The sequence below is a fragment of the Botryllus schlosseri genome, chromosome 5 (assembly GCF_051294905.1).
Source record: "Botryllus schlosseri isolate E-star chromosome 5, Bs_hap1, whole genome shotgun sequence".
Lineage (NCBI taxonomy): Eukaryota > Metazoa > Chordata > Ascidiacea > Stolidobranchia > Styelidae > Botryllus > Botryllus schlosseri.
The window spans coordinates 27,441,304-27,468,442 of NC_137240.1; the positions used below are offsets into that span (position 1 = coordinate 27,441,304).

Below are 27,139 nucleotides of genomic sequence, written 5' to 3' on the forward strand. Positions count from 1 at the left end.
AAATCCCCTAATATATATCGGAATTTTAAAGGACGGGATTTCGAGTGCTAAATTGATCTGGTTTTGACCCCAAATCCACCCTAGGTTCGCCACTGCTGGTAGTAATCACTCGGAGCTAACAATGGATTCAAGAACATCACACAAAAGAACGCTGATATCACGATTCGGGCCAAATAACGACTCGTGTTTCCGAGTCGTGGTGCTTTTAAATTTGCAACTAGAACTACTCACTTTTCAAAGGCCGCAAGCAGAGCTAGAACTACTTGAAAAACAAGTAGGTAATTGACCACCAACTGACTAGATTGGTAGTTTGTACAAGTCTGATGTGAACGGAATAATGAATTTTTTCCAACTTTTGCAACTTTTATTTACAACTTCCTGCAGCTTCCTAAATAGTCAGAATTATGTAGTATGGTGTTTTAAGCTTTGAGGAATCTTATATGTCAACTTTTTTCAACGATATTTCATATAATCTTTTGTAATTCTTCCCGATTTTTCATGCAACTAACTTTAAACTGGAAATATTTTGCACTATGTGTAAATAAATCGCTTGATTATTTCACTGTCGTTTACATTTGAGGTCCTTTCTGATTTGACATACATTCAGGCTAGACTGCCGAAAATTATATTTTCCCTGGGTCATTTTTTTCAGGCTATTGATTTTGGTGAAGTCGCCAACACTGAGTTTTGCTACAGTGCCTTGGATACCGATCGCTTCGAGTATCTCATACCTAATAATTTCAAGAAACTTGTCCGTTAGTGCAACTTTTGTAAAAAAATAAATGCAACTATTTACTGCAACTTTTGTGAATTGTAAATGCACATTTTGTAAATGCACCTTTCCACGGATTTGACTGAAACAATAACTTTCCCTAGTTATCACTTGTGAATTCAAACTAGCAATACATAGGCCCGACATCCTCAGGACACGATATCACAAGATACGTATTTTATTACCCAACTGTTCTCATGACACAACATATATCAAATGATTAGAATAGGGACTTATATGCAGCGGCATCTCTTCCGGGACGAAACCGAAATGTCACTTTAATTTGCCGCCACTTAGGAAATCCATGGTAGAAACCACACACAATAGTAAATGCGCACAAATGAATTGTCTGTGATTCATGTAGGATCGATAGCGAGCTTTTATTTATATTCATTGTGTTTCGACTACTATAGTCATGGTCATATACACCAGACAAAAATATTTCTTATTTAGTATTCCTACTGTGCCTCGTAGCTATAGGGTTGCTCTGCGTCCGGAATTTCCCGGAAATGTCTGGAATTTCAGCGTTTAAACTTAATGCGGGAGGAAATGTTAAAATATGACTAAATGTGCTGAATTCCTATAAATGTTATGTTCTTCTAGGTTGTCAGGTGTTATTTCGCTCGAACTTGTTCTAGATCGCGAATATTCTCTGTTCGTCAAGACTGCATGATTTTTAAATGCCTTGCTAATCATTTTGTTTCGACATAGACCTTTATAAATCCTTGTCTTATGATATTTGCTAAACAGTCCCAATACTGACAAACAAATTGTGATATCGAATAACGATGCTGTCCCAAGCAATAATTAGTCTTGAAATGTTTGTTACATGGCGCTAAGCTTTTCTTTTCCTCCTTCGCCGATACACTCACAAACACATACGGACATATGGGGAAGCGAGTGGCGCAGTTGGTTAAACACTGTAGTCACGACATCGATGGTTGATGGTTCGAGTCTCGGCTCTGCCATGTTTCTATGTGTCGGAGGTTTATCTGGGCTCCTCATCGCCGATCCCGCTGTAATACAGCGCATTGAAAAAGCCCAGACAAAGAGAGAGCCGAACTCACGAAAGGAGGCAGCAAATGAGCAGAAAAAGGACTCAAGTCCATGAAGACATGACATTATGCGTTTATGAAATTTACTGTGTGGGCGCAAATAACCCCGAGTTGAAAAGCGCCAATTATATATGAGTTAATAAACAACAACAACAACATACGGACATATACATTGCTTCATATTAACACTGTCGATTGTTCAAAGATAACATGAGATGCAAGATCTAACGTACCATTGGCATATAAAGCATATCTAAATGAAATAAAGTTAAGCATGCCTAATAAAGTTAAGCATGCCTAATTGCCTATGTCTCAAATATTGTATGTTGATTTTGCATATAAATAAAACTATGTCAACCTAGAATCTCTCGTACTCAAGTACACCTGTATAGGTATATGTTAGCAGTTGTGTCATATTTATCAAGTTCGAGACGTTATTGATGGCATTTGACAACCATGGATGCCCCTGATACCAGTGATGTGTTAGAAATTTTCGTGGGAACTTTTCAAAAATAGCGGCATGTAAAGCAAGATGCAATTTATAGTTATCGGTGCATTTCTACTTACAATGGTGACGGCAAACTTAATTTGCAAATATAGTAACGGGTCCTACGATCAGAGTCAGGCAAAATGCTAACCAGCCAATTGCATAACTGTAGCCCCAATGGAAGCCGCCCTCAACGTCAATCCTATCCTTCCAGTGATCGGTGTATACAGACATAGCAATGAGAAGACAGACAGCTGTAAAATAGTAACAACGATTGTCTTCAAAACGAATTGGCTGTGATCATCGAATGTTGCCGCTACTCGTTGGTATTTGTTACGTACCAGCTACGACAGCCATTGCTCCACCAATTTTTGCCAGTTTTTCCTGTTCTTTGACTTTAGCGGCGACTATCACCAGAAAGGAAGCCGGCACAAGACTGATCACGGCGATTATGATGAACGCTATGGTCACCTCTTCTTTCTCGACTCGGACCACTGTCAAAATATCGATCATTGTATTCAAACTTTCTGGGTTTGCTGAATTGATATTCGCATAATTGTTTCATTCAATATCGGCTGTGCTTCTCGCGGAACTGACTAAATTGAAACCGGGCAGCATCTAGATCAGCGGCCGGAATAATTAGGAATAAAATATAGGCCTACCAGATGATCATGAACATTAGGGCTCTTCAAATATGACTTTTTTTTCTCAAATCGCACTGGCTACTTGATAAAATGGTTAGGTTACCTAATTTAAGCCTACACACCAAATCTGGTTCAATTCCAACCAGTAGCCGCATTGCTATAGGAGAAGAACGTTTCTATTTATTATTTAAAAATAAATAACATAAAATTTGAAAATTTTCTGTTCACCCCATGAAAGTGTTAGGTTGTTATAGAAACGATGTTCACCAAATCTGGTTCAATTCCAGCCAGTGGAAGCGGAGTTATCGCCGACGAAAAATTTGGATTATGAGTAAAATAGTATTTACGGTGACCAATTCTTTAATTATTTATTATAGTGGGCACCACCGTAAATACTATTTTATCCAAATCCAAATTTTCCGATGGTGATAACTCCGCTTCCACTGGTTGTAATTGAACCAAACTTGGTAAACATCGTTTCTATAGACAACCTAACACTTTCATGGGGTGAACAGAAAATTTTCAAATTTTTTGGTATTTATTTTTATATCATAAATAGAAACGTTCTTCTTCTGTAGCAATGCGGCTGCTGGTTGGAATGCAACCAAATTTGGTGTGTAGGCTTAAATTAGATAACCTAACAACTTTATCAAGTATTCAGTGCGATTTGAGAAAAAAAAATCATTTTTGAAGAGCCCTAATGAACATGCATTTAACTGTATCATTTGCATATTTCCTGTTCAGCATTTTAAAGATGATATTATCTTATTACTGAGTCCATACACCATACAGCCTGTTATTGAATCCATATTAGTCACCCGACTAATCTTAAGTATCGAAAGGAATTAAAGCACTACTTCTACTCGTACTTGAATATAATTCTGCCTCTATACTTCTACTTCAGCATCCTTCTTGACTACTTTTACTATACCCCTGACAATGCGCCATTCGAGATACTATCCAGATCAGACCTGGGCAAAGTGCGGCCCGCGAAGCTATTATGTGCGACCCGCGAAAGGTTGCTTGGAATTCAAAGCAAAACATGCTTTTTGAATGACTAAAACCATAGGCTGTATCAAACGAACAGGAAATTCGTTTACTTTGTAGCCCGTTCATTAATATGCCACAATTACGCTGCGTACGGACCTCACATGCGTAATCCAGATTCAAAATAAAGGCAATGTAGCAACGTATGAGTAGCAATTGAAGTCACAAGAAATTACTTTTTCCGTATAGTTTAGTTCAAACCTTCTTTTTGCCATTGTCGCATTACGCATCATACGGTATATGTGTTTCAATTTATTACGTGATGCGTTTCCAAATCCCGAATTCGTAAAACAAGTCAATCAGTGCTCGCGATTTCTATATGACTCATCATATCTATCACCCATAAAGGATTAACGGGCAAGTCAAAAAAAGAAAGCCGACAACTGAAATTCAAAGAATGGTTTAGGTTTAGAATATAGAGTACTAAATATTCGTATACTGGAGTCAGAGGTAAACCCGTCCTTTCAGTTTTTGCCAGGCATGTCGCCGAGATTAGGGATTTCAATTAAAGTCGGTCTTATCACAAAAACACGAAACACTCGGCCAAGGGAGGGCGAAATTCAGAAAAACCGTAAGCACCGCTCAACATGCCATTTAGGCTGCAGACTGCTCGAATAGGCAGCGACCAGGAAAATAAGCTTTGTACTATTGCATATACATTTCATTGCAGTGGTTCTCGAACGCGGCGACGTGAAAGCATCAGCATTGTGGCGCGCAGCCGAAGTTTATTGAAATAATTTTTCGCGCTCCGCGCGATATCTCCTCAGCTTATAGTTGTTGCTCTGTGTATTGTCTGACTCTCATATTTCAGAATTCTCTCATCAACAGCCATAATCTTCAATGCCATCAAACTATCCGTTGGGATTGCTAGCATTCTGGTTGCACTTTTTAATACTTTGTGATATCATGATAAGGGGGCGCGAAATTGTTCACTATCATAAAGGGTGGCGTGCCTAAAAAGATTGATGACCACTGTTTTAGAGTCTTAATAGAAGAACGTGGATAGTGGTTTAGAGTGAGTTAGTATCATGTTTAACATTGTTTCGAATCATGGCGGCAAATAGATATTTTTTAATTAACAGTCATTTTCTCATTACCTAATATCAACACATTCACTGAGCAGCATTTATTAACAAAGTAATTTAGGAACAAAATTAAAACATTCAGGAGAACATAGCTAAATTTTTTTACTCGGCCCGCCAACGTATTTCTTACTTCTCATTTGGCCTGCGGAGGAAAATAATTGCCCACCCCTGATCCAGATGGAGCAGTATCTCGATCAAGGTCATTTACTTCCCAACCGTGACAAATAGTTCAATCTCTATGTATGCTGCACGTAAAGAATTTTGTCGATTTAATGGGAGAATGCTAGTAATAGGGAGAGACAGTTATGAGGAAGGACCAAAACAACAATAGCTATTTATTTCTCACCATCGACTACTATTCCTCGAGACTGAGCTTGGAAAAGTCCGATAGAGATGTCATTCGTGCCAACAATCCAACTTCGGGTTACCAACGCAAGAATTGTAAAGAGCAGTGTTATGCTCAGAACTATGCCGCTTGTAAGACGTAACGATAACACGCTCATTTTATGTTATTTCAATGTGAAAGACTGTAAAATATAAAGATATTAGATTGACCCGCTCATATATTTTAGACAATAGGCAAAGTTTCTAACACATAATTAGTACATCTGAGAGTAACTCGGACACTGACCAAACCATATACGTGTGCGTGCCGCATTATCCTATTACCGAGCGTTGCGTTTGGCAAATTCATACGATCGCAGAAGTATCGCATCGAATACTCAAAATACCAAATCTGATTTCTGGTACAGTGCCATCGCCTTATATCTTTTCCTACAACACTCAGATTTATATGAAAATATTTTTATGGTATTCCTCTGACACCTGCGTCACTTCTTTGTTATTGCCGAACATTGTTTATGTGCACATTGTGAATAACTTTCCATTCAATATTCAGTTCCACGTTTTTGCATAAAACAGTGCTACTTCCTGGACGGCTTGAGTTATGTGCTTCAATATTGGTATGGAGAAAGAGGTCTCTAGAGAAAGCCAGTCGTTTCGGTATGTGCACTATTGAAGGGGTCGGTATTAACTTACGTATCCTTTGTACAAATGCAAATATCTATTTACAATTTACTTTTGTGCGTCCGTTCGAAGTTGTGTCTAGTGATTCATTTTGTCCCGGGGCTCATATAGAAGTATGCGTCTTTAGGATTACGATGAATCATCTTCATCGGGGCCAAAAGTAACGGTACTACACCAATACCAAGAAAACCAATACCGAAAATGGACATTACCGAGAATGCCATTATCGAGAATGGACACCACTGAGAATGGTCAATGCCAAGAATCTAACTTACTGGGACGGACGTTTACGAGATTTATACCTGAGAATCGACCCCGAGTTGGGAAACGCCGGGCTGCACATACGCACGGCCTTTACATGTGCAATAGGGATGGTGTGAACCTCGAAAAGGTTCAGGTTCGTGTGAACGCGAAATTTTTTGAAAGGTTCTGTGTGAACACGAACGTGAACCTCATGACGTCACGTGACGTCATATTGGTAATTCCAACCCTACATTTCAGTGAAGTGATAAATATTATTGTACACGATACCTGGCGACGACTCGGACCGCATAACGCCACAATGCTGAGGTACATACTAACTTTTTAAACGTCGCCAAATGTATCAACTGGAGCAATCAAATGTTAAGATAATCCCATAAAGTCAATATCATTCGTCGCTTTGCCAACAAATGCGACGAGGACTTGCAAGGGAATAGAAGCTTACGCCTAAACGGTCTAGAGTCTAGACTACACCGAACAATGTAGGCCTATTCGGCGTCTGAGTGCTGTTACGTTGATATTGATCAGAGTGTAAAACGGATTTTACCCCATTAACCAGGGATACAGCAGTAGCCAATACCCCGATCGCACGGATTTGGTTTTTATGATACAATAAACATATGCAGTCGAGATGGACCCCGTACGCTTGCTAGACTTTTTACATCAGACAACGATACCAATTTCATTGATTGGTTGAATAAGCATCATTCGCTGACTACCGACATGTAACGTATTTCGCTCGTGATGTTGTGTGATTGTGTCAAGCTCACAGCAGATAGTCACTAAATATTCACCAACGGAAAGCTGTACATTACGAGCAAGCATTTATAACAAAGCAGGTAAAATATTTGAGATTGGCAAATTGCATGCTCGTTCAGTCTTTATTTTTCATGATGTCAGCGCCATGTATAGAGTGGCCCGCAGTTTAAATGCAATAAATTTCAACCAAAGATGTTATAATGACGAGAAAAATGGTAACATATGAAAAAGGTTCACAGTGCAGAACCTACCAGGGTTCGTTTGTGAACGTGAAACTCTAAATTTCCGAGGTTCACACACAGAACGCGAACGTGAACCTCACGTTCACACCATCCCTAATATGCATAACATGTCGGCATTGCATATATTGCATTCTCGGTAATGTCCATTCTCGGTGGTGTCCATTCTCGGTAATATCCATTCTCGGTGGTGTCCATTCTCAGTAACATCCATTCTCGGTGATGTCCATTCTCGGTATTGGTTTTCTCGGTATTTACCGGACGCCAAAAGTAACGGTCTTCGCGCGGACTTGGACCACAGGATCATTCTAGTAGTGTAATTAGACAAATAATAGCGAAATGCCGGCAATTTAATTACTGAAGTATAGTCTCATTTTACTTATATTCTTATCTTTGGTTAGAGGAAATGAATATCGTGTACGTCGCGGGCAAGCCTGCAGTTAGTAGCACGTCGATAAAAAATGTTAATTCTCCTTTATTTCATAAGGGCTGTTGTGTTTAAATTATATTGTTTGGTTGCCTATCACCATACCACACCACACTACCGTTGCGAAAGTTCTTGACGTACCCAGAAAACGAATTACACTAGTATTCGTCGCAATCGTCAAAAAAATCGCAACAAATTGTGGAAAACATGAGCACTCGGGACTGGAATAAAATGATATTGAGATTTGTATTTGGTCCTTTCTGACTTATTCATGACTTATTCATGGTACGGTATCCATACGGCATGACTGCCGACAACATCAGCCGCTTGATCAGTTGTGTGTTCGCGAAAGTTTCGTAGTTGGTCCAGTATGAAAGTACAATTACCCCCGTTTCCATGGTTAAGATTTCGGATAACTATACAAGAAGTTTAAAATCCCACGTCTAGTATTTATTTTTATTTATTTCGTAACTAATTGGAAATCGTGTAATAAAACTTAGTGGATGTAATTGGTGTCGTCGTCAATTAACTGATATTCTGGTATGATCAGATGGTTTCTCCTCACCCCCACACAACACCTAAAATCACCTCGATCATTTCCTTGTTACCGCTGAAGATGTTTCACCCACATATTGCGCAAAAGTCTCATTTCAATATCCTTGCTTTTGTGAAAAAAACTACTCACACGACTGATTCCACGTGTAGCATAGCCACGCATAGCAAAGGCTGCATATTGGGATAAATATAATGATATCGAAATATACACTTTCGCGGGGGGTCGGTACTTTCCGTATCCTTTGTACCAATCTAACAATACATTTGAAATTTACTTACTTTCGTGTTTTCGATGTCACATCTCGTTATCAACCTTCTGTCTGAACCTCTACAAACGCCTTGTAATAATTGTGTTGTGCGTAAATAAGGAACACCATATGTCCCTTGTAAGAAGATTTGTCCTCTTTTTTGATAAAAGTAAAATGTCCATCGAGGACCCCTCAATGGCCTTGTTACTGCTGGAAGGATCTAGAATGCATTTTCGTGACTTCAAACTTTCACGTCGTTACAACTATAAGAAGATCGGGACTGTTATATACAGTGGCGAGAAAAAAAGGCTGTAGCATATGCAGGGAGATGTTCCGCATGTCCCATCAAACTCTTTTCGTGATCGAAAGCCTCTTTTTCGATTTCTTGTAGCATGAACAGCAGATGTAGTACAACAACGCCATACCAACGTTCTCAACGAACGTCTTCCGGAATACCTTGACCTCGCCGAAAAAAGCATTAAAAAGCTTTTCCCCGTTGGTTGTGGAAAATACATTGAGGAGGGGGGTAATTGACAGGCGTTATTAGTATCGAAGTACTGGTATGTTTTCGGGATACTCAGATAGGTTTTGTCGACTTGCAGTACTTACCAAAATGGTTGTTTATTAAGCCTGCTTCCGCTATTAGTGCTAATTAATTTATACGCGTTGATTTGTGAAAAGTATAGAAATTAATTTGTTGAAACGTTTGCATCTCTATTGGGTGTGAAATGTTATACTGGGATGTTTCCTAAATACAATAGCCAAAAGTCCCTCGACCATTGCTTTGTTATCTCGAACGTGTTTACGCAATCATTGCGAGTAACTTTACATTCAGTATCACTTTCATAATAAACTCACGCTTTTGTGTAAAACAATTCTCTTTACGAGACCTATGTAACATGTTTCGATACGCACAGCAAATAAAGTCTAGTGAGAAAGTTATTCAATTTCGTATGTAAACTATAGGCCATATGGGGTTGTTATCTTATACGCGTCAATTGCACTAATTTAAAAATACATTTACACTTTGCTAATTTGCGCCCGAGTTCCGTACTCATATCGCGTTATTCATCTTCTCTGGAGATCCTGTTAACGCCTGATATTGGCTGCCTGCCTTGGAATGTGTCATGCGCGGTAAAGCAGTTACACGCATCTCGCCAGATGTGGGGAATGAATCACGAATACATTGGCAAATGGATGGGGACTGAGTTGAATGCCAGTTAGCATGATCTCAATTTCCGTTGAGAATAAATGAATGATAGGGCTGCAAATGATGTTGCATAAAAGCAGTCTGGCCGTATCATTTTTTTAATCGTAGCTTAACAGTCATAAAGGGAAGGACGTTGTATATTTGTGTGCTTGATGTTTTTTGCGGCATATACACCGACTCATGATCAGAGGTGGTCAGTAACGAAGCACTTCTACTTTTTCGAAGTACTCAAGTAGTTTTCTTCTACTTCTGGTACTTACTCAAGTAGATCTGATTATCGCTACTTCTACTTCTACTTCGTAATATGTTGTGATCTACGCTACTTACTTACTTTTCGCTATTTTCAGTTTGTCAAGAAAAAGTAGTTTGATCCTCGAATCAGGAAGATAGCCTGAAGAATTTAGGGGATGTTTTCACGGAGTATCAACATTTAATTTCCATAAAATTTGATTAAAGCCCAAAGTTTCCGGCGCGCTTCGCGCGCAGTGGTTCCGGGTTCACCACTATGATTTCACGATAGCATTGGTGAATATAATTTCGGTAACGGGTTGGCGTGGTTCCGTTCACACCGCATTGTCGCCCTTCGCCCATATAAAATATTTCATCACAGTATATATGGCTCATCATAACGTTTGAAACTAATGTTTCGCAATCTATAATTGACTTATCATATCGTCCATGCGTCCGTGTCCTAATCTGGAAAAGTGAACTCGGACATTTTTTTAGTTTAAGCTCTGTTTTAGCATACCAACCTTCGAAACTTTCTGGACTAAAGACATGAAATACATGTTGCTCTTTTAGAAGTAGTAATTATATTTCACTTTCAATTCCCCGCAGTATCATATAATTTGAGTTCTAATTAACATCAGTTCTCTTGTCTGGATAACATACATGTTGAAGCGTAAAATCAAGTGAAGTAATGCCTTCCATATCCGGAAATAAAGCTACACAATATATCATTTTTACGATCCACCATATTTTTTTGTTAACGTTTACTAATCGCGCAAAATGTTTTCACCGTATCCTTTACAACTTCTCCGTATTGCTCTGCGACCAAACTCGGGCCTTATAATATGGCGAAGGGCGCCATACCATGATATTTTCTAAAACTTGCTGATGAAGTGAACAGAGGATTAGTATCGCATTCCCATTTCAATACTATCACTTTCATCCCATGATGCGGACGAATGCTTATGCTGTCAAAAATTGGATACCTCCTGGTATACATCAATATGAATCAACCTCGCCACTCTTCGCATAGCTCAATATGCACCTTTTGACAGTCCATTTGAACGAATTACGATCGTTTTCACTACTTACTTACTTGAGTAGATTTAAAGTCAATGAATTCTACTTCTACTTCAAGTAGTTTGGGTTGCTTATGAAAGAAGTACTTCTACTCGTACTTGAGTAGATTTTTTCATCGCTACTTCTACTTCTACTTCTACTTGAGTAGCTTCTTGACTACTTTGACCACTTCTGCTCATGATACACATACACACTATCTGTGTATATACACATAGGTGATCAGTAACGAAGTACTTCTACTTTTTCGAAGCACTCTACTTCTGGTACTTACTCAAGTAGATCTGATTTCCGCTACTTCTACTTCGTAATATTTTGTGATCTACTTACTTACTTTTCGCTATTTTAAGTTTGTCAAGTAGAAGTAGTTTATTCGTCCAATCAGAAAGATAGCCTGAGGAATTTCGGGACGGTTTTCATGGAGTATCAATATTTAATTTCTATAAAAGTTGAGTAAAGCCATGAATTTCCGTCGCGCTTCGCGCTCAGTGGTTAGGGAGTAACCACAGTATGATTTCACGAAAGCATCGGTGAATATAATTTAGGTAGCGGGTTGGCGTGGTTCCGTTCTACACCGCATTGTCGCCCTTCGCCCATATGAAATACTTCATCACAGTATATATGGCTCATCATAACGTTTGAAACTGATGTTTCGCAATCTAGCATTTACTTATCATTTCGTAATTTAGCAGTCCATGTCGTGTTCTAATCTGGAAAAGTGGATTATGACTTTTCTTTAGTTTTAGAGCTGTTTTAGCACACCACCTTTCAAACTTTCTGGACTAAAGGGATGAAATTCCTTTTCCGTTTTTAGAAGTAGTATTTATGTGTCAGTTTCAATTCCAGGTTTCATATACTTTGAGTTCTAAAGAATACCAATTCTTTTGTCTGGATTACATACATGTTTAAGTATAAAAGCAATTGTAGTAATGCCTTTAATTTCCGGAATTAAAGCTACAGAATATGACATTTTTACGATCCACCATGTTTTTTATTCATGTTTACTAATCGCGCGAAGTGTATACACCATATCCTATACAACTTCTCCGTATTGCTCTCCGACTAAACTACGGGTCTTATATTATGGGGGAGTGCGCCATACCATGATATTTTTTAAAACGTGCTTTTTGATTAAACAGGATTAGTATCGCATTTCCATATCAATACTATCATTTTCACCCATGATGTGGAAAAATGCTTATGCTGTCAAAAATTGAATACCTCCTGGTACGCATCAATATGAATCAAGCTCGGCACCTTTCGAATAGCTCAATTTGCACCTTTTGACAGCAATCCATGCGAGCGAATTACGATTGTTTTCAAAACTACTTACTTACTTGAGTAGATTTAAAGTCAGTCAATTCTACTTCTACTTTAAGTAGTTTTGGGTTGGTTTTGGAAAAAGTACTTCTACTCGCACTTGAGTAGATTTTTTCGTCGCTACTTCTACTTCTACTTGAGTAGCTTTCTTGACTACTTTGACCCCCTCTGCATATACATACCATGAGTGGATGATGTGCATATGTCACAGGACAAGGAAGGTGCCGATATTGCCTTTTAAGGCTTTTTAGGTCTTGCACCACCCCTCCATGCTATCCCGGTAGTGCTGAGCGACAAGCAGGGAAGTCACAGATACCAGTGTTACCAATTACGTCTTTTGTCTGACCCGGCCGGGGATCGAGTCCACGACCTACCGATCAAGAAGCCGCACGCGTCACCATTACGCTATCTTACTCGGTAAGCTTATCGGAACTATTGCATACACGGACCAAAAATAAACTGATTGTAGAGGTCATCCTGTGCGTTACACAAAACGATTCGGGCAGTGAAATTTACGAGTCAATTTCAAGTAATCAAGTAAGCAGTGTCGATTATATCACCGTATCTTATGTAGGTTCAGATTGTTCGCGATACGCAGGTGTCACTTATCAGAGCGACCATCTCATTCACTGATTGTACGTTTCACTGGTCCTCCATTGTTACATCATGAATGAATTGACCGTAAACGAAATGACCGCAGCTTACATTGGTGTGGCAGTAAATAGATTAATCCAATAGCAACGGATCTCTGTTTCTTGGGTGGCTCAGGGCTTACATTGCGCACTGCTTCCCTTTACCAACCATCTTGCATAACACTGTGATGCGTTTGAAAATTACTTTTCAAAGGTCAAAGATGTTTTAACTGTTTTTGAATCAATTTTTTGCACTTACCAGTTTTTTCAATCATGTCAAGTTTTTTCGTCATGGCATCTTCAATTATACAAGATTTTGGTAAATAATGCACACAAAGAAACTGGTTCCCGTGGTAGCTGAATTGGTCATGCATGTTGTCAATTTTTGCAAGATGGCATTTTTATTTGATTTCAAGGTTTTTGCAATGGCAGCCGTTTTAAATATTACTAATATAATAACACAATTAAAATAAAGAAACTCATAACTAACCAAGAAATCATAATTTTGTTCAATGGCGCTCAACCTAACAGAAGAAGGTAGAAGTAACTATGTTACACTACAGCTAGGCCTACGTAAACGCTTTACATCACACATTGGTTTTAAATGCGAAATCCTTGCCAACATCAATCTGTGAAGTGTGAAATGAAAACGAATTGTACAAAATAGCTTAAAAATGAAAGCTTTGTGCCGAATATGATGATATAATAAACTGATACTGATATTCCGACGATAAATACAATAACATTATAGGATACAAATGATTTATACTGACAATAAATGTCGCTTCAGAGATTCTCTTCCATGTTTGGAGTTATGTGTATCTCTCTTTAAGCACCGGCGGCAACCTGTAAACGTATTTATGTCCCTGTATCCTTGATACCTTTATTCAATCTAGCAAAGGTCTTGGTAGAATCTCTCTCCTTGTGCTTCGCTGTAATCACCATACTTGACTGAAAAGTAATCCTCATGAGAACTCAGAAAGTGCATTTTCACAGACTCTCAGGGCTCAACAGCGACCTGTCAGTGAACGATTTTTGAGGTATACAATGGATTTAACAAATCGAAAGTAGGAAGTATAGAAAAATTCCCATAACACACCATACTCGCACATCTCCATAATCCATACCGTAGTTTCGTTTTACGCCATAACATACTTCCATACTATGCTATACTATGCCCTGCCTACAAATAACAAAGTATGAGGCCATTTTAAAAATAATGTCATGGATTTTATGAACATTGGAACGATGAGTTCTTGAGCTGAAACTTGAGAACAAATAGACGAACAATGATGAAGCAGTGATACGAACTGATCTTCACCAAATTTGCTCTAATTGCTATTACACTAGTTTCTATTTTTAGAGATCACCAAGGTGATGCAGAAAAGGTGGCGATAGCATTCAACATACTCGCTATTTTCAGTCTTTTGACAGCTTCTATTCTGGTTATACCCGACACCTAATGTCAACCCAATTGCCGCCCCCACTGCCGTATAACCATCGTGATCTGGCTCTCCATCGTTGTGATGATCATGCTCATGGTGATCGCGGTCATCCTTGTTATCGTCGTGGTCATGACTGTCGGAATTTTCGGGGACGCCGAGAATGTTCTCCTCGCCAGCGGTCAACTTCATCGGAATGGCAGAAGCGTCAAGAGTTCTGGTGAAGCTCCCAGTGTACACTTCGTTGTTAACCCAATTCATGTCTAGAAAAATAGGCATAAAAGGACTACTCAATTGGCGTTCCACCGTCAGGCGTGAACCTTGTCCGGATCTTGTCGGTCTCAGTATTGAGTAGATATTTTAAAAATATCAAATCCATGTATTATCGTTGATTTGGTATAGGCCTACTTATAACTTCAAGTAACCGTTTTCAAACATGAGTTCACATTTGTATGACTATTGGTCAGTGAAAAACTTTCACCGCTGTCTTTGCTCTAGGGTTCTGGTTTAAATCATTTTGCCCTTGATTAAAATCGATTTTAATCAATTAAATAATTCAAATCATGATTTTTTTGTTTTTTTTTTGTTTTTTTACGCATAATAACAGTAACAACACGAACAAAAGAAAATGGGATGAATGACTACGATGTCAATCAAGGTGATGAAGGATTACGCTTAAACTTCAATAATGTGGGGCTGTGAATCCTCATCCAGAAAACGTTCAACATATGCGTTAATGATGGGTCGCCCGAATCATTACTGATCTGTTCTAGTAGCGAGAAAACATATTGAGTCAAATCGGAACCATCCATAATAGTTGCATCTTCATCTTGATCGAAGGATTGGTTTCTGCCAGCAAACTGGATCAGAGATGAGGTAATATTTCGAATTCGATAGCGACTTCGGATTGCGCTGCGTTTGTGGTCTTCCATCAGTGCCTCGGAAATAGCAGCAACATGTCAAAGACAACTAACTAGTACCACCACAGCAAAACGCTAACATATTGATTGACTATCGCTATTTGCTCTTTTCCCGCCTGTCTGTCAAATAGCTGAGCTATACCGGTGCTGGTGACGAGATGCTATATCTCTGCTTTATATAAAATGCACAATTGCACATGATTGTCCGATAATAAATCACATTCACGCTTCTCGTCCGAAAATTTGAAAAAATCAAAATAATCAATAAAATCAAAGTGGTAAAATTAAAATCAAAAATCAACGAAAAAAACCTGATTTAAATCACACTGATTTAAATCAGCCTGATTTAAACCAGAACCCTACTTTGCTCTCGCTACCTTAGAATCAGGATGCAAACAACCAGCAGAAATTGTAAAAAAAATACCGATTTCAAATTGGAATTTCTTTACTGGCAAATAATGTTCCCTCGACATGGCATTTGTCTTGTTGTGGTACTCGGATCGCCAGGACAGGAACATTTAGCGCCAGCTATTTACGCGCCTATGGACAATTAAACATATACGTATATATTTTGAAGTTTTCGGTTAGCACAAGGCCAGTCCTTTTCGGCCAAGGTTCTCTCGCTGCTGATCGTTCTGGCGCATATCTCGGAGTCGTATGTTACATAGCCTATGACTTTATATGTCTTATTGCGTCGTGGCGCGGTAATGGCCGATGCCCAAGTGCCCATTTCTATAAATCATGCGTATTTTTTAATGGGGAAAGGGTACACAATAATCAAAATATTTGAGAAAACTAAATCGGCCGCTCCAATTGGGGGGTTCGGGGTGCGACAGTTGCGGTCCTGAGTAAATCTTACGCAATGTTTATGCCATGCGGAGAAGACTATTCGTTAGTTTCTCGCAGAGAAACTTCGAGCTAGCCCAACTTTGGTAAACCATGTTATTTTGCCATTCCCAGAAAATAATGCGCTATTGAAACGATATCAGTCTAGCTCACGCGTACGACACCATACTAAAAGAAAATTCTCTTTCGAGGTGCACGTGATTGCAAATTCTCATTTCGACCCGGAGCGCAATATTTACCTTTGCGAGCTGTACTTGTACACTTGTACCTCGGTTTCAGACTTTAGCGATAACACTATTTGCCACTGGCAATGTTCCCACTAATTTTTCACGAGTCTGCGCGCCTGCGCGGCCCCCTGGACAATAGTGTGCAACGACTAAAAAATAACATCACTTCGAATTTTCTGTGCGTAGCTTAGATTTTCTGTGTGCAGAGACCGTTTTAGCACTGCGCATTTGCGCACGTGCGCATAGCTTAGAGGGAACATTGCTTAGAAGCCTTTCAAAAGTAATCAATTCAATGGGAAGGCTGATGCTGTTTCCGTGCTATCAAGTGGTTTACTAATCCACAAGTTCTTATGTCGTCCTTCCATTCCAGGAACGTACTTGTCAAGAGCGGTAACAATTGCGTTCAGATGGCTAGCAATAGCTTGAGTAAAGTCGCATTTCGTATTTGGATCTGACTGCAAAAGCATGGTCAAGTTTGTAAACATGCCCGTGTCGCCTTTTTGTCTTTTTTCCATAAAATTCCATTTTGCTTTTAAAGCAGCTACGTTGTCTTGAGTTCTGTGCAACCACTGACGACCTTCTTGTAGCATCAAATTTAGGGTATTTACTTCCGAAAAAAATTCAGCTAAGGGACCTTCAACAAGAAACTGTCGTTTTTCATTTGGTTGTATAAATATTCTCCTTTCGTGCCTTGTTCCTGTTCGCCCAACGCAGTCACTTCTTCACGTAGCTGGAGCAAACGATTCAGGACTTTTCCATGATATAAGCACCTCACCTCAGCATGTAACAACAGAACTTTATAATCAGGTCCAAATTATTCACAAAGAGCAGCAAATATTCTTGATGTTGTTGCATTTGCCCAAATTTTTACCACATCTTGCAACACGTCTCGAAGCCCTTGCAGTAGAGTTTCATAGCTAAAGCAAAGCAATGAATCAAGCAATGTCTGAATGATACACGAGGTGCAATATTGTTTAATAATCTTTTAAAACCAGATTCGTAACCAATCATAGGCGGAGCACCATCTGTTCAGACACCGACAAGTCGTTTGCAATCAAGTTTGTGCTCTTCAAAAAACACTTTCATAATTTTGAAGATAACTTCTCCCTCGCAAGTGGTTTGAAGAGGTTCCGGAAATAAATATTGCTCTTTTATGCTGTTTCCGAGATATAGCGAGCGTAAACCAGTAACTGTGCACAGGAATAAATATCTGTGGATTCATCCAATTGTTAGGAAAATATCGGGCTGGATCTCAAATCTTCTACTACTTGAAGTAAAATATCTTTACTCATTTCAAGAATACGACTTTTGATTGTGTCGTTTAAAAGTGAAATTCTTTTTAACTTGTTTGACTGCTGCTTTTTTAACACCAAAGTAGTTGATTTTATGAGGCAGGGCTTCATCAGCTCCTCGCCAATTGTGTGCGGTTTCTTTGCTTTTGCAATTTGTAAGGCAACGCGATACGACGCCTCTAATACTGCTGTTTTGCTGTACCCACATTCCACCGGAAGCGAGGCGAACACTTTTTAAATTATCCGATTTTTGCTTGAAAACTCGGACTGTTTTTCCCGCCAGTTCACCCTGACGAGATACAAGGTGCTGCTTGGTTTCATACTTTCCTGAGACAGCACTTTCAGACAAATCACACGCATTGTGGTTTTTCAAAGCTACACTCGTAAAACCTAACTTAAGAAATGACGACTCGTGTTTCAGAACTAGAACTACTTGACAAACGAGTAGGTAACTTACCGTCAACTAACTAAATTGGTAGTTTGTTCAAGTCCGATGTGAACTGAATAATGAGTTATTACTATGGCAAGTTTTTGCAACATTTGCAACTTTTTTTATAGCTTCCTAAATACTCAGAATATATGTAGTATGGTAGTAGTATGTTCAAGCTTTTTAGAGGAATCCTATATTGAAACTTTTTGCAACGTTTCTCTATTTTTCGTGCAACTTTATTCAACTTTTTCGATTTTTCAGGCAACTTTTCGCAACTTTTTTCGATTTTTCATGCACCTAACTTTATACTGGAAATATTTTGCACTATGTGTAAATAGATAGCTTGAGTATTTCACTGTCGTTTACATTTGAGGTCCTTTCTGATTTGACTTACATTCAGGCTAGACTGCGGAAAATTATATTTTCTCTGGGTCCTTTTTTCGGGCTATTGATTTTTGTGAAGTCGCCAACACTGAGTTTTGCTACAGTGCCTTGTATACGGATCGATTCGAATATCTCATACCCTAATAATTTCAAGGAACTTGTCCGTTAATGCAACTTTTGTGAAAAATGAATGCAACTATTTACTGCAACTTTTGAGAAAAATAAATGGACCTTTACGGGATTTGACTGCAACAAAAACTTGCACTAGTTATCAATTGTTAATTGAGACTAGCGATACATAGGCTCGATATTCTCAGGACACGATATCACAAGATACGTATTTTATTACCCAACTGTTCTCATGACACAACATGTAGAAAATGATTAGAATATGGACTTACATGCCGCGGCATCTCTTCCGGGACGAAACCCAAATGTCACTTTAATTTGCCACCGCTAAGGAAATCCATGTTAGAAATCATACACGATAGTATAATTGGGCACAAATGAATTGTTTGTGATTTATGTAGGATCGATAGGGAGCTTGTATTCATGGTGTTTCGACTACTATAGTCATGGACATATACACCAGACAAATAAATATTTCTTATTTAGTATTCCTGATGTGCCTCGTAGCTAGGGTTGCTATGCGTCCTAATGTGTTCTAGATCGCGAACTTTCTCTGCTCGTAATGACTACATGATTTTTAAATGCCCTGGTAATCACTTTGTTTCGACATAGACCTTTGTACATCCTTGTCTAATGATATTTGCTGAACAGTCCCGATACGGACAAGCCAATTGTGATATCGAATAACGATGCTGTTCCAAGCAATAAATAGTCCTGAAATGTTTATGGTGCTACGCTTTTCTCTTCCTCCTTCGCCGATACACTTACAAACAGATACGGACATATACATTGCTTCATCTTAACACTGTTCATTGTTCAAAGATAACATATGATGCAGGATTTAACGTACTATTGACATATAAATCATATCTAAATGAAAAAAAGTTAAGCATGCCTATGTCCTAGATATTTTAGGTTGATTCTGCATATAAATCAAACAAGGTCTACCTAGAATCTCTCGTACTCAAGTACACCTGTATAGCTATTAGCTATATGTTAGCAGTTGTGTCATATTTATCAAGTTCAAGACTTTATCGATGGCAAGTGACAACCATGGATGCCCCTGGCACTAATGATGAGTTAGAAATTTTCGTGGGAACTTATCAAAATATTTATCATGTAAAGCAAGAAGCAATATTTAGTTATCGGTGCATTTCTACATACAATGGTGACGGCAATCTTAATTTGCAAATATAGCAACGGGTCCTACGATCAGAGTCAGGCAAAATGCGACCCAGCCAAGGACGTAACTGTAGCCCCAATTAAAGTCGCCCGCAACGTCAATCCTATCCTTCCAGTGATCGGTGTATACAGACATAGCAATAAGAAGAGAGACAGCTGTAAAGCAACAGAGATTGTCTTGAAAACAAATTGGCTGTGATCATCGAATGTTACCGCTACTCGTTGGTATGTGTTACGTACCAGCTACGACTGCCACTGCTCCACCAATTTTAGCCTGTTTTTCCTGTTCTTTGACTTTGGCGGCGACTATCACCAGAACGGAAGCCGGCACAAGACTGATCATGGCGATTACGATGAACGCAATTGTCACATTTACCTCGTCGAAACGGACCACTGTCAAAATATCAAGCATTGTAGTCATACTTTCTGTTTGTCCTCCGAGGACGCCTAAATGTCCTCCTTTTTATGATTTTGTCCTATTTTTTTAGAGTTTTGGGTTGAACACAGGGTAAAATTCGACCGAGATACCATAAAATAGCACTGAAATGACGCTCAGACTGGTACTTCGGGAGCTGAGCGAAAGTTTACCTTTTTTTAGTCAATCACCTGATAAACCGAAGGAAAAAGCAGTATTTTGGGTGCTGAGTGAGAAAGTTGACCTTTTTTTATTTTTAGTCAAGCGACTACGAAGTGGAATAACTTTTCAGGATTTTCCACCGGTATTCTAAGTTTGAAAATTTTGACTAAGAGTCTTCCCTTCCCGATTCCAAAATATGGTAACCCTATGTTAAGATAATTGTTACATTCATGTTGAAGATGTCCGCTGTCCAGTTGAAGCAAAATTGCAATTACTATATTCATGCCACGTCATTATCGCACGCATCACATGCTTTTGTGGCTCGCAGGAAGAGAAGCAATGCCACTACTCCCTAGTGTCAATATAAAGATGCAGTGTTATGATTGCATGTGCCATGCTAATGGCCTTTTACTATATGCCGTTGCTCAAACACTGCTTCAGTATAGCGGTCGTACACGTGCAAGTGGTGGGCTTTTCGTGTTTAGTTCTGCAATCAACTGTGATAATATGGGCCACTATACGATATCACATGTAGAACCAAACAGAATTACCACCACAGCAGCTCATTTATAGCGTCTATAAGATATAAAACAAGAATTGGGGATCATTAACTCCTTACCATCAACAACCGTTTCATCGGACCGAACTTGGAAAAGACCGAAAGAATGATTCGCGCCAACAATCCAAGCTGGGGTTGCCAACGCTAGGATTGTAAAAAGCAGTGCTATGCTCAGCACTATTCCGCTTCCAAGACGTACCGATCTCAGGCTTAAGGTCGGGAATTGGGCCATTGTATATGTATATGTATATGTATAATTTCAATGCCGAAAACTGTAAAATATATAGATCTGCCAATAACTACGATCCGATCATTTCTTTCTAAACAAAATGTAGGCCGAATTACTAACATATAATTAGTGCATTAGAGAGTTACTTTGACACTGACCAGTGACCATACACAAAATACGACCAGCAAGGCGGGGTGCATTAGAAATTCGACACTAGTGGACAGCTAGAACCAAATTCAACGTAAATATATTCATATAACGTACGAATATCGTGTCAAACGCTCAAAACTCAATATCTAACGACCGTTAGACGCTCTTACCACACATCTCAGCTTTATATATGTATATATTCAATGTAGCTTTCACTTTCGCTAAAACAAAGCTATTATTATTATATCGCCTGTTTCGATGCGCATAGAAAAGAGGCCTGGATAAAAAGCTTGTCGTTTCGGTATGTAGACCACAGATGGGTTCGACAACTTTTCGCATCTGTAGTACACCAATATAAAAATACAGTTACAATGTGCCGATGTACGTCCTAGTTTCGTACTTATATCTCTCTATCCATATCATTCCACGAACCATGTCAACGTCTTATATTAATTACCTGCGTTGGAATGTCTCATGGTGAACATTGAACAACTTTTATGTCTGTAGATCTTCGCCAGCTGTGCAGAATATATCACGAATAAATGGACTGGTGTATGGAGGTTCTGATTTGAATGCCAGTTCGCATGGTGTTAATTTTCGTTGAGAATAAATGAACTGTAAAGATGTGTATGCTATTTCATAAAAGCATTCTCGCACTGGCAAAAATCTGAAGTCGGGTCGACGAAAAGCTGATCGAAACTGCTGTGTTCACGGACGTGTCCGTCGCGCGCAAAACGGTTTGTTGCGCAACCGCTGTCGCTGATGACTGCTGGTGCTGAGATGCAATACAGTTACCGACGTATAGTTAAGCATTTTTACGTATACGGGAGCTGGTGGAATGGATATATAACTAAAATGCGACCTGCTATGACCTAGATTTACTTGACTAGAATCATAATGTGCCATGACTCGTCATCACTTGTGGCTCGAAAGCATAGTGACTTGATCTCAACACTGTTTTAATTGGGTGCAAATTCATGACGTTATTTCTACTTCTACTTGGGTATAAACGTTGGCTACTTCACTACCTCTGACCAATAAGTTCCATAATCCCTTGATGGTAGCTTCTTAACGCAAAAAAAAAGGGTAAAAGTTCACATTGGATAACGAGCCTATACATAGGGTAGCCTATGTGCTGTAGTAAATTTTCAATTTCAAACATTCGTGAATATGAAGACAGGTACGCACAAAATATATATGTTAAAACTGGTTCGAAGAGTCCGGGAGGAATGCTAAAATATCTATTGTCCGTATTAAAGAAGCCTTCACTTTGTACTTGTAACATAGATATGTTTTCACGAGTAAAATCTCCAACGGGCATCCAAGACTATTTGTGTATAGTACGCCTGCACAAAAATGACTCGTCCATTTCCGATTAAATACACTTTTACAATGCAGCATGCGACTCAGTTGCAGCACGACCAACTCGAAAAGAGCTAACCACCAATTTTACAAATGAAGTTAACTCTGCGGCCACATGATCGTACTACCAAGCTGGAATGTGTTATAATTTGGAAAGTTTTAACCATATGATTTGCGACTATATTCATACCAACGCACGAATATCACAAAATCCGATGACTTCTGGACCATCGCATTTCGCCACCCTTACTACACTGTTAAAAATATTCTATGCCAAATTACTGGTCTGGTCCTGGCAGCAGTTTTACGACTCTGAGACCGGTAAATTTGAAAAATATTTTCCCGTAAATAATATTGACCGTAATTTATTTTTACAAAGACTGACTGTTAAAATTTCTACGGAGAATTCCCGTTACTTGACGTAACAGAAAACGGCTGTAATACCAAGTTACTGGTCTGGTCCAGTGCAGCAGTTTTACGCTGATGAGACCAGTAAATTCGAAATAACTCTCCTCGTAATATGATTTTACATATGCTGACCGTAGAAAATTTTACGGAAAATTTCCGTAACTAAACGTAACAGAAATCTGCTGTAATATTAATATACTCGTCTGGTCCCTTGCAGCAGTTTTACGTTCCTGAGACCAGTAAATTTGAATCAGGTTTATTTGGTGCGGGAACACGTAAAAAAACGTAAATGTGGATAATGACGAAAATCCAGTCTTTCTTGTGGAGATCATCAGTCAGCAGTCGCCTGAATGAAGAGGGCTTCATCAAAACTTTAGGAGCAGTTGAAGGACTGTACTTTGGGCCATGCTCTTTTGTAGGTTCTTCTATAATCTGAACAAGAAATATGCAGTCATCAATACATTTACAATTTGGAAACTTTGAGACGCTATAGTATGGCATACTGCGACTTTTCATATTCTTGTGAATTTGTCGAATAATGATGGCCTAGGATAGGAGTGTCGAACATACTGCCCGCAGGCCGCATGTAGCTTGCAAAGCAATTTTGAGTAGTTTGAAAAACTCCTGTATTTCCCAGCACATTTTCTAACAAATGTTGAGATATTATTGTAAGAAATACTTCCCGGAGTTCTCGCAAGGCCACAAATGTCAAGATCATAGGCCGTAATATAATTATCCGACAGCGGTGTTATGGTTTTACTCTAGTCTAGATCAGGAACAAGTTGGTGATACTGACATCTAATTCCCAAGACTCCAAAAAGTGCACACTGAGTTCAGATTTTTATGAAAAAATGAGAAAAAAAGTAGTTCTTCGTACAGTGAAAAAGAAACGTTATATGCAGGTCGCATGGAGAATATAATAGTTACAAAAAATACAATTCAAATACATTTGGTCGCACTGCTGTATCACTTCTACTCAAAGGCCCCAGACAGACAGAGAAACCCGAATGACGATTAATAATGAGCCAAATTCCAACGTCTGCGTTTACAATTAAATCACTTGTGTTCCTTAAAGCGCATACGCCGAGTTAACGGCAAATTACGAATAAAACAAAGGGACCATACAAATATGTCAGCTTATTCAGTCGTTAGAGTCACTGTTTTAGCGGTTGAATTCAAAAGATCATTCTTTGAATTTTTGCCAAAATTCCGTTGTTTGCGAGTAAAGGTGCTGCTAGAATATATCCATATGATATGATCGTGAATGTTATGTAATATACCATAATGTATACAGCATTGATAATAAACTATTCAAGCGAAAAGTAAGGATGGGCGTTTTGAGGTACCGTAACATTTTGGAATGATTTGACTGATCCGGCCCGCGAGCGGTTTGAAAGTTTGAATCCGGCCAGCGACGCAAGTTGAGTTTGATACCCCTGGCCTAGGACTTCGTACCTGAATCATCTTTTCCAGCGTGATTGCAAACTTTTCTGGCAATATTCATTTGCATCGCACGTCCAACGTATTTCGCACGGCACAGTGCTAGAAGCGAGAGGCGAAATGATCCCTTTCTATCACATAAGCATTCGACGTCATGATTCATAATGGCATAACGCTTCCATTTTCGTGTGGTTCAATGTCAAAAAATGTAATACATTCTTATAAGCCATAGCTTCTGTTCACCATTAAACTGTAACGAAAATAGATACGTCTTCAGAAACAGGACTGAGAGCAACTTGCCAGGTTTGAGCTCGGATACTGCTATACCTACAATATCTGCTATCAACACCTGCAATATTCTAAAGCTAAAGTTAAGCTGTGGCTTCGAAACCCTCAATATCTTACAGCAACGCATCTTGCTATTATCCAATACGAAAACATCGCGTCGATATAATATTTATCTCGGAACATTCAGCCGCACGTGCTCAGATATGTCTGACGTCTGACGCCGCTACGTCTGGAATATGTATGACGTCATAATGTACTTTTCGCTCGATCAGCTACGAATTCATGATCAAACAATTCATAAGGCCATTCGCAGGAAAAAGGTAAAGGACGTATACTACTCTCGTCGCAATGGCAAAGGAGCAATGGCGGCTATACGCCAGCTCCAGTGTTTCGATATATAGTTTGCATCATACATGCGTTAAGGAGTCTACAATGGTGGCAGAACTGGTCCAGCAGATAATTACACAAAAGATCATACCTGCAGTAACACTAAATAAGATACCGAATACGCTTGGCATGCTACTATTGCTAGACCTTGATGTCTCAAAGGATACTATTTATAAATCGATATAAACGATGGTATCTGCAATGCCCAAATGTTCGGATACCACTCACCGATTAGCATTCAGCACGGCCATCGATGTCGTAATTTGCTTGATGATTGAAACATGATGTAATGGCGAAAATCACATATATATGTCCATAATAAGACCGTAAGCGTGTAAAATTATCGAATTGTAAAGGCAATAGCAATGTTGCAAATAATGATTATCCAGTAAATCGCTTTTACGAATGCAAAAGTAAATCCGGAATACTGATAATCCAGTAAATTGCTTTTACAAATCAAAAAGTAAATCTGAAATACTGGTTATCCCGTAAATTGCTTCTACGAACTTAATCTGTAATTTTTTCAACCTTTAAAAACAAGTAAATTTAATTTTGACGTGCCCGTATATTAATTTAACGGGCATTTATCGTTAATATAACTGACGGGACGAATTTACCGGTATAATTTGGGTAAATCTACGAATATTTCTAAGAGTGTACATCACATGAATATGATGCACTGCTATGTTCCCTAAAGACAATAGTTTAATGCCCCTCGGACATTTCTTTGTTATCACCGAACACGTATATGTTATCCTTTTGGAAAAGTTTTCACTTAGTATCCAGTTTCACAATAAACCACACTTTTATATCAAACAAAGCTATTTACTGGACTTATGTCGCGTGTTTCGATGTGCATTGTAAAGGAGGTCTATAACGAGAAAGCTTCCCGTTTTGGTGTGTAGACTACGGAGGTAATCGGCACACTTTCGCATCCATTGTAGCAATCCAAAAGTACATATAAAATCTGCTAATATACGCCCGAGTTTATTAGCTATGCCTCACTATACATGTGTGGCCAAGACAGTGGCGTATCCAGGGCGTTCAGAGCTCGGTACGACGGTTACACATACACATTGAACTAATGTAATCCGTCGAGACGGGGTTAAACCCGCTAGAACAGTGGTTTACAAAAAGAAGCGCCACCCTCGGGGGCATGAAAACATCCAAAGGGGGGCGCTAAATTGAGGTAAACTGAATTTGTTTTCGCGATTGACCCTCATTTCATGCTTATTGCTCTGTGTATAGTCCTAATTTCATTTTGGAGAATTCTCTCTTCAACAGTCATACTCATAACCTGCTATGCCATCAAACTATATGTAAGGATTCCTTACATTCTGGTTTCATTGTGTGATATGAAAATAAGGGGGCAAAAAATATTTCACTGTCATAAAGGGGGCGTGTCTAAAAGGTTGGAGAACCAGTGGGCTAAACTAAATCTTAATATTTCAAAAATGGATGAACAGCAAATAAACTCTTCTGAAACCTGTGCAAAACCATTTCCTTCACCACGGTCAGAGTTTTTTTAAACTCTGACCAGTACTGAGGCTTGCTGTAACAATTGCAAAAAGAAGTTGAAGTTTTCAGCCATACGGCTTCATCAAACTTGATCACGCATTTGTAGAGATGTTATCCCAATGTTACCTCCTATCTTGACCAAATTTACTGGGGCCAGAAACTTTCCGAACCCTAATGCTCATCAAATGCAATCTGACAGTTTTTTAGCAAGTGGAAATGTAAATGCGAACCAAAATTTTGTAATTCGTAGTTATCAGGAGCTTCTCTCCTTTTGCATTTATTTTAATTTTACACACC

At 39.0% G+C, this 27,139-nt stretch overlaps 4 protein-coding genes across 6 annotated transcripts in view; 1 reads left to right on the forward strand and 3 right to left on the reverse strand.

Moving 5' to 3' along the window:
* LOC145439906 (peptidyl-prolyl cis-trans isomerase-like) overlaps window positions 1-27,139 on the forward strand; it is a 362,730-nt gene that overhangs the window by 93,855 nt on the left and 241,736 nt on the right. The window lies entirely within an intron of this gene.
* Window positions 1-27,139, reverse strand: part of LOC145439892 (meprin A subunit beta-like) — a 233,110-nt gene that overhangs the window by 34,927 nt on the left and 171,044 nt on the right. The gene's annotated exons all lie outside the window — the stretch shown is intronic.
* Window positions 1,671-5,617, reverse strand: LOC145439915 (epithelial membrane protein 1-like). Its single transcript, XM_080317586.1, has 3 exons — window positions 5,437-5,617; window positions 2,656-2,808; window positions 1,671-2,568 (listed from the first exon to the last, which is right to left on the reverse strand). The coding sequence occupies exons 1-3, from the start codon at window positions 5,591-5,593 to the stop codon at window positions 2,411-2,413; spliced, it is 468 nt and encodes a 155-aa protein (XP_080173712.1). The 5' UTR covers window positions 5,594-5,617; the 3' UTR covers window positions 1,671-2,410.
* Window positions 19,518-27,139, reverse strand: part of LOC145439913 (epithelial membrane protein 1-like) — a 50,687-nt gene continuing 43,065 nt past the window's right edge. The window contains exons 2-4 of one of the 2 annotated variants that reach the window (XM_080317583.1): window positions 21,121-21,334; window positions 20,165-20,317; window positions 19,518-20,080 (exon numbers count right to left, since the gene is read on the reverse strand). In XM_080317583.1, the coding sequence (XP_080173709.1) occupies window positions 19,923-20,080; window positions 20,165-20,317; window positions 21,121-21,292 (483 nt within the window). In that variant the 5' untranslated portion in view covers window positions 21,293-21,334 and the 3' untranslated portion in view covers window positions 19,518-19,922. Of the gene's footprint in view, window positions 20,081-20,164; window positions 20,318-21,120; window positions 21,335-21,896; window positions 22,041-27,139 lie in introns of those variants that run through there. The other variant, XM_080317584.1, reaches the window with a different exon arrangement.